This window comes from Aedes albopictus, chromosome 1 (genome assembly GCF_035046485.1).
Source record: "Aedes albopictus strain Foshan chromosome 1, AalbF5, whole genome shotgun sequence".
NCBI lineage: Eukaryota > Metazoa > Arthropoda > Insecta > Diptera > Culicidae > Aedes > Aedes albopictus.
The window spans coordinates 140,410,800-140,424,943 of NC_085136.1; the positions used below are offsets into that span (position 1 = coordinate 140,410,800).

Sequence of the window (14,144 nt, forward strand, 5' to 3'; positions counted from 1 at the left end):
ATAGCGTAGTTTATAACATAATAAGTTATTTAAAATATTACAACATTATAACATAATATGATAAAATCTTGATATAATTTTTAAGTCGGGTAAGGGCAAAAAATTCAAAATAACATAACCGAGAAAAAATTATAGTACCGCAATGAAGATTTTTTAATCAAGTAATCGAGAAAAACAATTAGAAGGCAATTTTCTTTCACATATGTGAGGGCGCCAAGCTCGTGCCCAGGGAGGGTTTTTGGAGGTTAAACATCGGCTTAAATATAAGCGACTCATAAAAAATTGATCATGTTCCATAACAAAATCAGAAATTGCCAATAAAGAAGTAGGGGTGGGAGCAATAATAAACTGCAAAGTTTCCATAAATAAATCAAAATTTTCCATAAATAATTGATTTTCGAGCAGCAAAAAATGTCGGAATTTCTTCGAATAATTCAATAATTACAATAAGTTAATTTTCCATAAATAAATGCAATTTTTCCATAAATAATTCAAAAATTCCCAATTGAAAAACATCAAAAAAGCAATTGAAACTTTTGCAATAATCACGAAACAACGAGCCATTTACTTGAATGCAATTTAAGCTAAAAGTATTGACCGGGCCATGCGTCGAAGCTGCATAGAGGATTGAGGAACTGAGGCGGCAGAAGGCTGCCGAAGTTTTTAAAATCCGACGCACCGTAACTTCGTCGAATCGGTTCTAGGCAATTCACAGATCCAAGAATTTGCCCAGTATAATGCGAACAAAGATGTTATTCCTTTTTAAAGTTCGACGAGCGTTAGCGAGTTCGCACAGCAAGCGATTGTCTCTTGAATTGCACACATATCTTCAGTCTTTCTATCATAGTTCTATGATGAAGTATGTTTTTTTGTTGGAAAAAAATATAGTTTTTCATTGCAATTGTTGATTTATTTGTGGAAATTCTAATATTTATTGCTCGAAAATCAATTATTCATGGGAAGTTTTAATTCATTAATGCACTTTTTGATTTGTTTGTGGAACTTTTATAGTTTATTATTGCTTCCACCCCTATTTATTTATTGGCAGTTTTCGAATTATTTATGTTTTTTTTTTTCATTTATTATGAAGCGTTCAATTGGCTGCCGTGACACACCTCTCATCACCTAGATTTCATATTCTTTGCGCTTTTTTTGTGAAAATACGAACAATCCTCCCATGCCGCCTTTTACAGGGTGCGGCAGGAAAAAAATGCGAAAAGTTCAAGGCACTATTACACGCTAAATATGGGATATGTATGACTATTTTTTCATGACAGTGTATGAGTCAATGTCTATATTCTAGCACTGAAAAATAAAAATTAACATATTTGATGTTTAACATGTGATAATGTAGGCCTAATAAGCGGATATCAATAAACTGCGCGCCCAATGGTCATTAAACAAAATGACTATAACAGTTACAAAATTAGCTCAAATTCGATGATCAACCAGACCACACGGATCCAGAGCCGTGTAGTTTCACATACCAGATGAAATAAGTACATATATTTGATGATATTGTAGAGAAAATCAAAAAATTTGTTTTATCAGATGCGAAATTTAGCGACCTGTGCGATTTTCTGCGGTTTGAAAATTCTGGTTGTCTTCATCTTCAGGCGCCGCCCTGTGAAGGTTAGTGACCAAAATGGGAAATTGTTTAATTAACTTTTCAGAAATCAAGCCTATTATAGATCATGGAACGTTGAAACATAGATTGGTTAATGTCAAATGGACGAAAATGAGGTTTGAAGTTGAAAAACACATTCGCATTTTTTCCTGCCGCATACTGTATGTGTACAGAAGAGCGCAAAACTTTAAAAAATCACCTAGGCGATTTTATTATATCCAGTAGGGCGGAAAAAATTCTTAATTTCACTGAAAAGCTATTTTCTTACAGGTATGGAAGCGCCGAAAAAAATACATAGGTTGCGAGGGCGCTCATACTAGGAGCAAAAAACCCAGATTAATCCACCTAGTGGTGATAGTGCCTTTCTCGTCGAATATGTACTCATAAACTTTTCTTCGACGTTAGCTAATGCTTGAAGAAGGTTAACTTTATTCACAATCACAGATCACTTTGTGATCTTCGCCAATGTTTATTTCAGCACACTTTAGGCCATATTTTATTATCATTGGTAACACGATTCATGTAAAATTTGATTTTCCTACGAGGAAAATGCAAAAAATGTAAATTTTTTCATTCAAATTTCAATCGCAATGAGAAGAGTGAGGGCTCAACCAGCCGCACCCAAATTGTGAGCAGTAATTTTAGAAGCATAAGGAGGAGTATAGTGTTGTTCTTTGCTGAGTATTGTGTTGTTCTTTACAGATAAGAACATTAATCAAGACAATTGGATGATCGGCATTGAACCACAAAAACCCCACAACAATTGGTGAGATCTTTCCAATATTATTTATTTAAAAATAATTCTATTTCAGTATATTTACTTTATAACTGCATATAAGTTGAAAATTCGCTATTTTTAACATCCTTTCATCTATTGGAAGATGCTTCAGTTCTGGGCTCTTTCTAAGTTGATGAAGGGATTTATAAATGCTTGCAAGGACTTGGCCAGGTGTGTGGAGCTGAGTGAATCTATGACACTGTAGATAGTAGCGACATCAGCAATGTCAATGGAAATATTCAGCTTTGAAACTCCATCCAAGATTTGTGCAAGTATTCATGCTATGCTATGCTATGCTATGCTAGTAATTTTAGAAGCATAAGAAGATTGTAGATTGAAAAACTGTATGAGGTTGACGCGATTAAATTATATTTTTATATAAAACATTGATCCATCCTACTATACATATACCGCAGGAATCTGAAATGGTGTGGTTTGAAGAGATCGCTTTGGTCACGATTTCGTTCTTTCGCATATATGAAGACTTTGATCATTTCTTCATTTATAATCTTACCCAACGTTTACATGCTATCAAAAAAGCCACAATTTGATTTATCGCTTTGACATTTTTTTTGTTAACCTTTATAATTCCGCTATTTGATGTGCAGCTTGCAATTTTACGTTTGACTACTTCCGGCGGGACACCTGGAACTGATTCCGGTTGTCTCAAATATGGTCTTAGACTATGTTTTTGTCAACTGTTCATCACGTGACCTGAAAAGCCGGAAATTGATGTGATTTGAGGCTATTTTCTTGCTAACCGTTCGGCAAATTTTTGAAAATGCCGCGATTTTATGTATCGCATGCATGGTTTTGGTTCACTTCTATCAAATCACACCCGCAACCGATTCCGAACTACTGTGGCCTGAGACTATTTTCTTGTTGACTGTTCATCAGATTGTCAAAAACGCCGCTATGGTTTAGTTCCTTTCTATATTTTACCACTTCCGACGCGTTACTCGTCTTGTCACCAGTTCTGGAACACTACCGGTTCTCCCAAATATGGTCTGAGATTATTTGTTGGTTAACCGTTTATCTTGCTACTGAATAAGTCATCGATATGTCGCATGTATTGGTTCTCTTTTACATTTGATCATTTCTGGCAGGACACCCGTAATCAGTTCCGTAACACACTACTGATAGGGCTTGCGTCTATTTTCTTGCAACTGTTCATCATGTTACCTAAAAAGCCGTGATTTGAGGTATCGCATGCATGGGTTTGGTGTCACTTCCGGCCTGGAACCGGTTGCGAAATACTACCGATAGTCTCTTAAATAGTCTGAGCCTATTTGCTTGCTAAAGTTTATTAGGTTATCAAAAAAGTCATGGGTTTGGTTCAATTTTATATTTAGCCGCTTTTGGAGGGAACTAGTTTCGGCACTACTGACAGTCCATATTGTGGTCTTAGTCTTCTTCCTCAATAACCGGTCATCAAGTTGTCGAAAAAGCCGTGATTTGATTTGCCGCATGCAAGAGTTTTGTCAACTTTTATATACGGCCACTTCCGGCGGAACACCCGGAACCGGTTCCAAAACACTACCGGTTCATATAAGGTCTGAGACTGTTTTCTTGCTAACTGCTCATCAGGTTATCGAAAATGCCGTAGTTTGATGTGCCGCATGCATGGGTTTGGATCACTTTTATATATGACCACTTCCAGCGGGACATCCGGAACCGGTTCCGATACACTGCCGGTTCAGATATGGTCTGAGTCTTTTTTTATGCCAACCTTTCATTGGGTTATCAAAAAAGTCGCGCTTTGATATATCGCATGCATGCATTTGGTTCACTTTTATATATGGCCACTTCCTGCGAGACTCCCAGAACCGGTTCCGGAACACTACCGGTTCATATATGGTCTGAGACTGTTTTCTTGCTGACTGTTCATCAGGTTATTCAAAATGCCGCAATTTGATGTGTCGCATGCATGGATTTGGTTCACTTTTATATATTTGGCCACTTCCGGCGGGACTCCCGGAACCGGTTCCGGAACACTACCGGTTCAGATATGGTCTGAGACTGTTTTCTTGCTGACTGTTCATCAGGTTATCCAAAATGCCGCAATTTGATGTATCGCATGCATGGATTTGGTTCACTTTCATATTTGGCCACTTCCAGTGGGACTCCCGGAACCGGTTCCGGAACACTACCGGTTCAGATATGGTCTGAGATTGTTTTCTTGCAGACTGTTCATCAGGTTATCCAAAATGCCGCAGTTTGATGTGTCGCATGCATGTGTTTGTTACATTTTTATGTATGGCCCCTTCCAAGGGTACTGGTCCGGAACACGTAAATGGCCATAACTCCGGAACGGCTGGACCGATCCGAACCATTTTCAATAGGAAACAATGGGACCAGATTCCGCGTCGAATGAACCGTCGGTCATTAAAGTCAGTCGAGGTTTACTGCCAAAAAGTGATGTGAGTTTATTTGTACACACACATACACACACACACACACACACACATACACACACACACACACATACACACACACACACACAGACATCACCTCAATTCGTCGAGCTGAGTTGATTGGTATATGTGACTTGACCCTCCGAGCCTTCTATCAAAAAGTCGTTTTTGGAGTGAACATATAGCCTTTCCAGTACACTTTCATATACATAGGGTTTGTGTTCCATCAGTAATCTCACGCTCCCAATTTCATCCTATTCGAAAACAAGCGATTACGGCACCGATTGATTCCGTTCTTTTTGTTTTCATGCGTGCTCACTTCTAACAAAAAATACGAAAATAAGAAACAAAACAAACAGTGCTTCATTCCTTTGTTTTTCGTAGGATGAAAATCGGAGCCACATGCTTAATAAGGGAACCAATACCCTATAAACATATTTTTGCCTTTCTCGTACACCAAGGTGTACCGAAAGGCTATATGTTCACTCCAAAAACGAAAATTTGATAGAGCCCCCGGAGGGGTCAAGTGTTATATACCAATCGACTCAGCTCGACGAGTTGAGATGATGTCTGTGTGTATGTATGTGTGTGTGTGTGTGTGTATGTATGTGTGTGCGTGTGTATGTGTGTATGTGTACAAAAAGGTCGCCTCATTTTTAGATAGTAAATATGAACCGATTTCAACGACCGATGGTTCATTCGACGGGGTACATTGTCCCATTGTTTGCTATTGAAAATGGTTCAGATCGGTCCAGCCGTTCCGGAGCTATGGCCATTTAGGTGTTCCGGACCGGTACCCCAAGAAGGGGCCAGACATGAAAATGCAACAAACCCATGCATGCGACCCATCAAACCACGGCATTTTCGATTCTCTGATGAACGGGATGAAGGAAAATAGTCTGTGACTATATCTGAACCGGTAGTGTTCCGGAACCGGTTCCGGGTGTCCCGCCGGAAGTGGCCAAATAAGAAAGTGAACATAATCCATGCATGCGACACGCCAAATAGCGGATTTTTCGATAACCAGTTGAATGGTAAGCAGTAAAATAGTTTCAGACCATGTTTGACCCGGTAGTATTCCGGAACCGGTTCCGGATGTCCTGCCGGAAGTGGCCAATTAAAAATGTGTACCAAACCCAGGCATGCGACATATCAAAGAGCGGCTTTTTCGATAACCAGATGAACGGTAAGCAGGAAAATAGTTTCAGACCATGTTTGAACCAGCAGGACATCCGGAACTGGTTCCGGATGTCCTGCTGGAAGTGGCCATTTAAAAAAGTGAACCAAACCCAAGCATGCGACACATCAAAGAGCGGCTTTTACGATAACCAGATGAACGGTAAGCAGGAAAATAGTTTCAAACCTCGTTTGAACCGGTAGTGTTCCGGAACCGGTTCCGAATGTCCTGCCGGAATTGGCCAATTAAAAAAGTGAACCAAACCCAGGCATGTGACACATCAAACAGCGGCTTTTTCGATAACCAAATGAACGGTAGGCAGGAAAATAGTTTCAGACCATGTTTGAACCGGTAGTATTCCGAAACCGGTTCCGGATGTCCTGCCGAAATTGGCCAATTCAAAAAGTGATCCAAACCCAGGCATGCGACACATCAAAGAGCGGCTTTTTCGATAACCAGATGAACGGTAAGCAGAAACATAGTTTCAAACCTAGTTTGAACCGGTGGTGTTCCGGAACCGGTTCCAGATGTCCTGCCGGAATTGGCCAATTAAAAAAGTGAACCAAACCCAGGCATGCGACGCATCAAACAGCGGCTTTTTCGATAACCAGATGAACGGTAAGCAGTGGCCAATTAAAAAAGTGAACCAAGCCCAGGCATTTGATGTGTCGCAAGCAGGAAAATAGTTTCAGACTATATCTGAATCGGTTGTGTTCCGGAACCGGTTCCAGGTGTCCCGTCGGAAGTGACCAATTAAAAAACAAAACCAAACCCATGCATGCGAAACATCAAATCATCAAAAATGTTCGTTAACCAGTTACACGGGCAGCAAGAAAATAGTCTCTGACCACACTTAAGATTACCGGCAGTGTTGCAGAATCAGGGTTGGACCCATTGCTGAAATTACGCAGGTGAACAAAATCGATGCAATATCGATTAATATGTGTAAAAGAACAAAATCTTGATAAAAATTTAAGCGATCTTGTCAAATTACATCATTTTAGATTCCTGAGGCGTCATTTTACAGTAGGATGGATCAACGTTGTATGGAAAAATTTAAATTTTATAGCACCTATCCCCTTCTGCGTCCAAAATTACTGCGAACAATTTTGATGCAACTGGTTGAGTCCTCGCGCTCTGTAAAATGATTATTTTTAATTCTCGATTTCGTGAACTTCAGTTTTTGATTTTTATAATTTTTATTTTTGAACATACCCACAACTTTATATTTTTCCTGGAAGCCTATTTGGGGTACGGATTTTTTGAGATGAAAACATTTTGAGATTTTATGATTATTGTTGAAATATTTTTATTTCTATGTTTTTTCAAAGAAAATTTTATTTTCCGTGTAATTATAAGGAAAATAATTTTAGAGTGTATTCGATTCCCTTAAACTATTAAACTAGGGTAGAACGATTTGAGAAAAAATTGAAATATGTTAATTGCAGCGATTCAATACAAAACAAACAATGACTTCTAAAAGGTGTCTAAAACATCAATTTTTCAATGATTTAAAAAAAATGTAAATACGCTTTAAAATACACCAAAAACTATTTTAAGATATACAAAACAGTCTTAAATATCAGCCAAAAATATCAAAATTTTGATTTTCCACTAAACAAAAATTACAAAAATGCTCAAACTATACCCCGTCTAAAAGCGGGGTTGGGTATTAGAGGGTTATGTCCAGAGGGGTCCCCTTGGAAATTTTGGTCGGAATTCAACATCTTGAAGAAGTGCACAAATAAATAAACCAATAGATTTATCAATTTTAAAGTGAAATTAGAGTCTTCTTTATCAAAACCGATGAGTTAAGGCGAAACTGGAAGCCTTTCCTCATTTTTTGGTTTTTGATGTACTATTAAATAGCGAAGCAACATTTTCAAAATCGGTTTTCGTGCACATGTAGAGTGTGGATCAGGATATCTTCTGATTTTTTACGCGGTATAAAATGTTTTTCGTTTTTGCAGAAACCATGTTTGAACGAAATTTCACAAAAAATTGCTTCGTTATTTTATAAAAATTCAAAAACCAAAAATATTAGGAAATGCTTCCAGTTTCGCCTTAAGCGGTTTTGCCTAATTTTTTTAAGAATTTTTTCATCAAATACATTTATTATTTATCAACTCCACCCCTCATTGACGAGTCAACGAGCACTGTGACAAAAGAAGAAAATGAGATTTATTCCGTTCTAGAGTATTCTCAGGATTCAGGAACACTTCGGCTTATGGCCGGAAAAAATGTTGAGTACATACTCGACGAGAAAGGCACTATCACCACTAGGTGGATTAATCTGGGTTTTTTATCTCAAGAGCTGGTTACTAAGTGAGTAACTTGGAGTAACCACGATGACACCACTGCTTGAAACCCTTCTCAAGTGCATTGCTTCAGGCACTTGATCCAAGAGTCCTCTGAAAATCCCTGATCCCTTCTGTCTGAACGCGTTGAAACCTCTTTGAAACTGCATAGTCAGTGGGATAAAAATGATTATTTTACCCTGATACAAACTTGCTGACGGTTTTATTCTGTCGACCATGAATCGACCATACGCTCATAAAAAAAAAAACTCTTCACCATTAGTGATTTGCAACTTCGTTCGTACTAATCGTTGGATTCTGAAACTCATCAGCCGCGCTGCATTCGCTATCCATGATTACATCATCACCATGATTACCACCACAGAGGTTCAAGTGGCAAACAGCTAAAAAGAGCGCCTTCGAACGCTTCATATGATGCGGGATGCAAGTGCATACAGTTCCATTATCAGTAAACCAGTTGCATTTACGTCGTTCGTTATGATTGCAGTGCTGCAGTCAGTGGTTCATACAACGAGCTGCTTTGAACGTGAACGAACGTGAAATAATGGGCGTGCGTCACTTGGACACTTTTATCCGCGAGAACGTCCCCGGAGGTTACTTTCGGGTCAACATCGAAGCGGAAATTCGGTAAGTGCCGTCAGTTTGAAGTTCGGCGAGGATCAACTTTAATGCTTGATGTTCCGTGACAGGAAATACTTCGAAACGGTTCGAGGCCCGAATCCACCGCCACCGATTATTGTCATCGATTTGATTGCCCTGTTTGTGCCTCTCAGCCAGCATGACAAGAAAGGGCTTCTCTTCGGAGGACGGTTCAACCTGGCGTACGCTGTGATGGACGAGTTTTTAGCTAAACTGAAGAGTCTGGGTGCCAGATTGGAGTTCTTCTATGATGGTCCGGCGCAGGATGCGAAGAGTGCGACTTGGTGCGAACGTCAGGACTATAGATACACGAAGATGGTGGAATTAGTTGCTGCTGTAGACAGGGGAGCTGACATGGACACACTACTGAATCAGTATGCGATGCCGTTGAACTTCCGGTATCCTTTGAGGTGCATTGCAAAAAAGTACGGAGAGTATAGAGTAGCAATAGCACAGGAGTGCGACCAGGAGTTGGCAACCTATGCAACAAACGTCAATGCCCTGGCTATTATCTCCGATGATTCGGATTTCCTTATTTACAAAGGAACCTGGAAGTATTGGTCGTCGCGGCAGCTGGAACTATCTACTCTGTTCACCATGGAGTACAATCGAGATGCTTTAGTAGGGCATCTTGGGTTACGCTATGAACAAATGCCGCTGTTTGCTACTCTCTGTGGTAACGATATCATGCCGTACGATGTTGTCAAAGCGTTCCACTACCGACTGGGCCAAAACAGAGATAAATTTCCCAACATTGCTAGATTCATTCGAATTGTAGAGGAAGATTCCTTAAGGTGAAACTGGAAGCGTTTTCTCATTTTTTTGGTTTTTGATTTTTTATTAAATAACGAAGCAATATTTTCAAAATCGGTTTTCGTGCACATGTAGAGTATGGATCAAGGTATCTTTTGATTTTTTTTTTAAGTGGAAAATATTTTCCATTTTTGCAGAAACCATTTTTTTGTGAAATTTTGTTCAAAAATGGTTTCTGCAAACACGAAAAACATTTTCCACCACAAAAAAAATCAGAAGATACCTTGATCCATACTCTACATGTGCACGAAAACCGATTTTGAAAATATTGCTTCGTTATTTAATAAAAAATCAAAAACCAAAAAATGAGGAAATGCTTCCAGTTTCGCCAGTGATTCAGCTATATCGATCCTTCTCAAGGAAATTACAAATCAGCACACGGTTGACAACGATTTGGTGCAACGATTCAAGCTTAGCTTGGATAACTACAGCGTGGTAATTGAGAATCCTTAACTATTCATTCAACTTTCACACCGACTTACACTTTTTCAGAATATTCGTCCGCGAAACATCAATCCTTCCAAGGACCCGGTACTAAATGTTCTTATCGAACATGACTCACCGTTTACATATCTGATATGGCAAAAAAAGCAATTGGACGTATCCATCGGAGTAGTGGACATGCGTGGCAGGGAGTTCGAGCATGACTTTGGCCGGCTTCAAATTTCGCTAATTGTGCGAATGGCTGGAATCATCCTGTTTCATAGTAAACCGGTGCGACCAACGCACTGTCCGGTCATCATCAAGCTGGACCATCAGAGTTCCCATCGTGAACATAGGCTCCTCATACTGTATCCCAAGGACTTGGAAGTACCCACTCTGCCGGCACTGATGTCCAAGGACCCGGTTATCCACGAAGATCTGCAAACCATCAAGTTTCAACTTCTGTCGTGGATTGCTTCTGATTCACTCAAGCCGGATGAACTGCGAAAGATTCCACAGCAACTTCGCATGACCGTCTTCACTTTGTACTACTTAGTGGAGCAGCGGGCCATCGAGCTGTTCGAAGCTGACCTGTTCCTGCAAGTGGCGTACGATGTAGCCTATGAAACGTACGACTTCCGGTCCCTTCAATATCCCAGAACGATCGGCAGTCGTCCGTTCCGGGTGGTTTTTCTGTACCAGAAAATTTACTCGTTTGCAGCGAAAGCTGTTCGTCTGGTCGGGCTAGATGATGCGGACAATCCTCGGGATGATCCTCCCTTCGATGGCGTTCTGTTCCACAAACGCTACAACGACTGGAAACGCGGGTGCTGTGGATTGGAGCACACCAAGGAGTGGAGAATCTACGAAGGATTGACTGCCAAGAAACCTTGATTTGATGTATCCCAGACAACCAGTAATCGTATACGATGTTGCATAGGATGATAAAGTGGAGGCCATATGCATGCATGCCTCCATTTAGGCGCATGTAAAATGTACGTATATCGCCTCCACATTATCATCTTATGCAACATCTTATACGATCAATGGTTGACTGGGATTCTATTCAATAAATATTATGGCCAAAACCTTACGAAAACTACATTTTTTGTACAAGTAAGAACAATCTCCTTAATGGTACAGGACTCCACCTAAACAAAATAAAATATCGTCTATGTTTTGTAACCTCTATGAGTATGATGCTTCCTGAGATTCCGAAAATTGTCTAAGGATCTCGGAAATGCCTCTGGATATTTTTTCAGAAATTCCACCAAAGATCTCTTCCGATTTTATTCCAAGGGTTTTTTCCAGAAATTCTTAGGAGATTCTTCAGGAACTTCCCAAAGGTCGCACGGGTGTTCCAGGGGACCTCAGTGAAGTTTGAGGGCTCCCAGTGTCCTCTCAATTGATTTCAGGGGGGTTTCATGAGGTAACCTGAAAAAAACCCTAGACTAAAATGTCGAGTCAAAGTGGGCCAATATAGGGCCCATATTGGATAACTGTTGGGTTTATGTTGGGTTTGGTGGCCTAAAGAAAGACAGGTCAAAGTAGGTTTATGCCAAATTATACGTCATCAATGACGAAAGAAAATTAAACCTGCGACACCACAATGCGTGCTTTCTAGCTGGAGGTCAATTGAATGATATAAGCCGGTTATCTGGGGTATTGAGCATGAGCATGAGCATGAGCATGAGCATAGATGACCGCACAATTCGTAGTTGCTACTCCGTGATTGACCAGAGCAATCGAAATTGCACAAGGAACCAATGAATAGGGCTTGGGACTAGCTTACTATTCTCAATGTACACAGGTCGAGAGCTCTCAACTTTAATAAGGTCAATAACGGCGCCGGCCACGTCCTTACGGTCATCGAGGATGGAAGGGAATGTTAGTAAGACAACCGTTGTTATAAAGACCGCGAATCGCTGCATCCCCACGTTTGTCTCAGGAAGGATTTTTTTGTTAGAAGGGTAAGGTACATTGTCAGTCCGGGAGTCACCTATGGTTGGTGATATGATTTGACAATGGATCAATATACACAAACCGCCGTTAACAACCGACCACTTTTCGACGCAAGAACTAGCCAAAAAGAAAATTCTATCGCGCGTCTCCACTCCAGGGAGCAGAAATCTTTAGTCTATTCCACACAGAAATACACTGAACGCGACTCACTTGTCGGCGCCCGAATTTTTTCTCGACCGGCGAACCCGAAGTAACATTTTTCACTCTTTTGTGTAAATGCAAAAAATGAAAGAAAATATTTATTATCAACTAAAAGTGTATTGGAAACTAGCGCCGAAGGGAAGCGAAAAATTCGGAACCGACTCGAACCACGGCGCGCGCACACTCGTCCCGTCGTCGGAGCCCCGCAGATGGAAGAGGAAAAAAAAATCGCAAAAATCTAGCAAAGCGAGTGCGCGAAACTTTGCTGCTGCCGAACTACCGCACACTACTGACTGCTTGGCGTCCCGTCGTCGGAGCCCCGCAGAGGGAAGAGGAAAAAAAATCGCAAAAATCTAGCAAGGCGAGCGCGCGAAACTTTGCTGCTGCCGAACTACCGCACACTACTGACTGCTTGGCGTCCCGTCGTCGGAGCCCCGCAGAGAAGGAGAAAGAAAATCGCAAAAATCTAGCAAAGCGAGCGCGCGAAACTTTGCTGCTGCCGAACTACCGCACACTACTGACTGCTTGGCGTCCCGTCGTCCGAGCCCCGCAGAGAGAAGGGGAAAGGAAATCGCAAAAATCTAGCAAGGCGAGCGCGCGAAACTTTGCTGCTGCCGAACTACCGCACACTACTGACTGCTTGGCCTCCCGTCGTCGGAGCCCCGCAGAGGGAAGAGGAAAAAAAATCGCAAAAATCTAGCAAAGCGAGCGCGCGAAACTTTGCTGCTGCCGAACTACCGCACACTACTGACTGCTTGGCGTCCCGTCGTCGGAGCCCCGCAGAGAGAAGGGGAAAAAAAATCGCAAAAATCTAGCAAAGCGAGCTCGCGAAACTTTGCTGCTGCCGAACTACCGCACACTATTGACTTAAGACGGTCATCTGGGGTATTCCAGAGAAACTCTAGGGCACTTAAGGAGATCTCAGGGGCATTCAAAGGGTTCTCAGGGGGTTTCAGAAGGGCACATGGAGGTCTCAGGAGCGCTTCAGGTAGTCTCTGTCGTAACATCGTCAAAGGCTTTTGAAACCCCCTGAAACTCTCTAGATGTCCCATGAGACCCTTTTCTTTAAGGCTCTCTTTGAACTCTGAGAGTAAGACCTGTTCTCGGGAACTAAGTTTCTCCAAGTTTCTTCATTAAAGCTCTGACTTAATTAGCTTAGCTTAGCTTAGCTTAGACTGACTGCACATATCTATGGTTGCTACTCCGTGATTGACTCGAACCAATGATAGTTGCACAATGAATCAACTGAATAATTGACTGGGAGTGGTCAACATTCTCACTGTGCACGCTTCAGAGGCTCTCTTTAACAGTACAATAACGGCGCCGGCCACGTCCTTGCAGTCAGGTTGGAAGAGTGAAGGATTGTAATAGCAACCTTTGTTATGTGAAAGTTGGCGTTTACCGCACGTCTCCACCAAAGGCTGCAGGAAGGAGTGATTGTTAGTAGGGCAGGTATCGTTGGGTCAGGATTCACTTCGATAAGTAATATGACCTTTTGGAGTTGCAGTATGCCGTGCAAACTGCAGTGATGTTGTTCGCTTCACGCGGAAAGCAAACAACCAACCACCCTCGTCAGGTGGTTGCTCAATATTTACTACAAATGAAGCAACAAAGTGCTATTGCTCACTCCACGCGGAAACAAACAATCAGCCACACTCAAGATTTACAACAAAAGACGTGTCAAAACATGCAATCTGATGCGCTATGGCTCGCTTCACGCGGAAAGCAAACAATCGACCACCCACGTAAGGTGAGATATTTATTCATAAAAATACATACAACAAATATACAT

At 41.2% G+C, this 14,144-nt stretch overlaps 2 protein-coding genes across 4 annotated transcripts in view; both read left to right on the plus strand.

Annotated features, from left to right (window-relative positions):
* Positions 1 to 14,144, plus strand: part of LOC109422828 (sex determination protein fruitless) — an 883,045-nt gene that overhangs the window by 136,665 nt on the left and 732,236 nt on the right. The gene's annotated exons all lie outside the window — the stretch shown is intronic.
* LOC115254047 (constitutive coactivator of PPAR-gamma-like protein 1) lies at positions 8,783 to 11,121 on the plus strand. 2 transcript variants are annotated; one of them, XM_029861623.2, is made up of 4 exons: positions 8,783 to 8,941; positions 9,004 to 9,747; positions 10,090 to 10,201; positions 10,259 to 11,121. In XM_029861623.2, the coding sequence occupies exons 1-4, from the start codon at positions 8,859 to 8,861 to the stop codon at positions 11,081 to 11,083; spliced, it is 1,764 nt and encodes a 587-aa protein (XP_029717483.2). In that variant the 5' UTR covers positions 8,783 to 8,858; the 3' UTR covers positions 11,084 to 11,121. The 2 variants fall into 2 exon arrangements, with proteins under 2 accessions (XP_029717483.2, XP_062701475.1); XM_062845491.1 differs by having other exon boundaries at positions 10,099 to 10,201.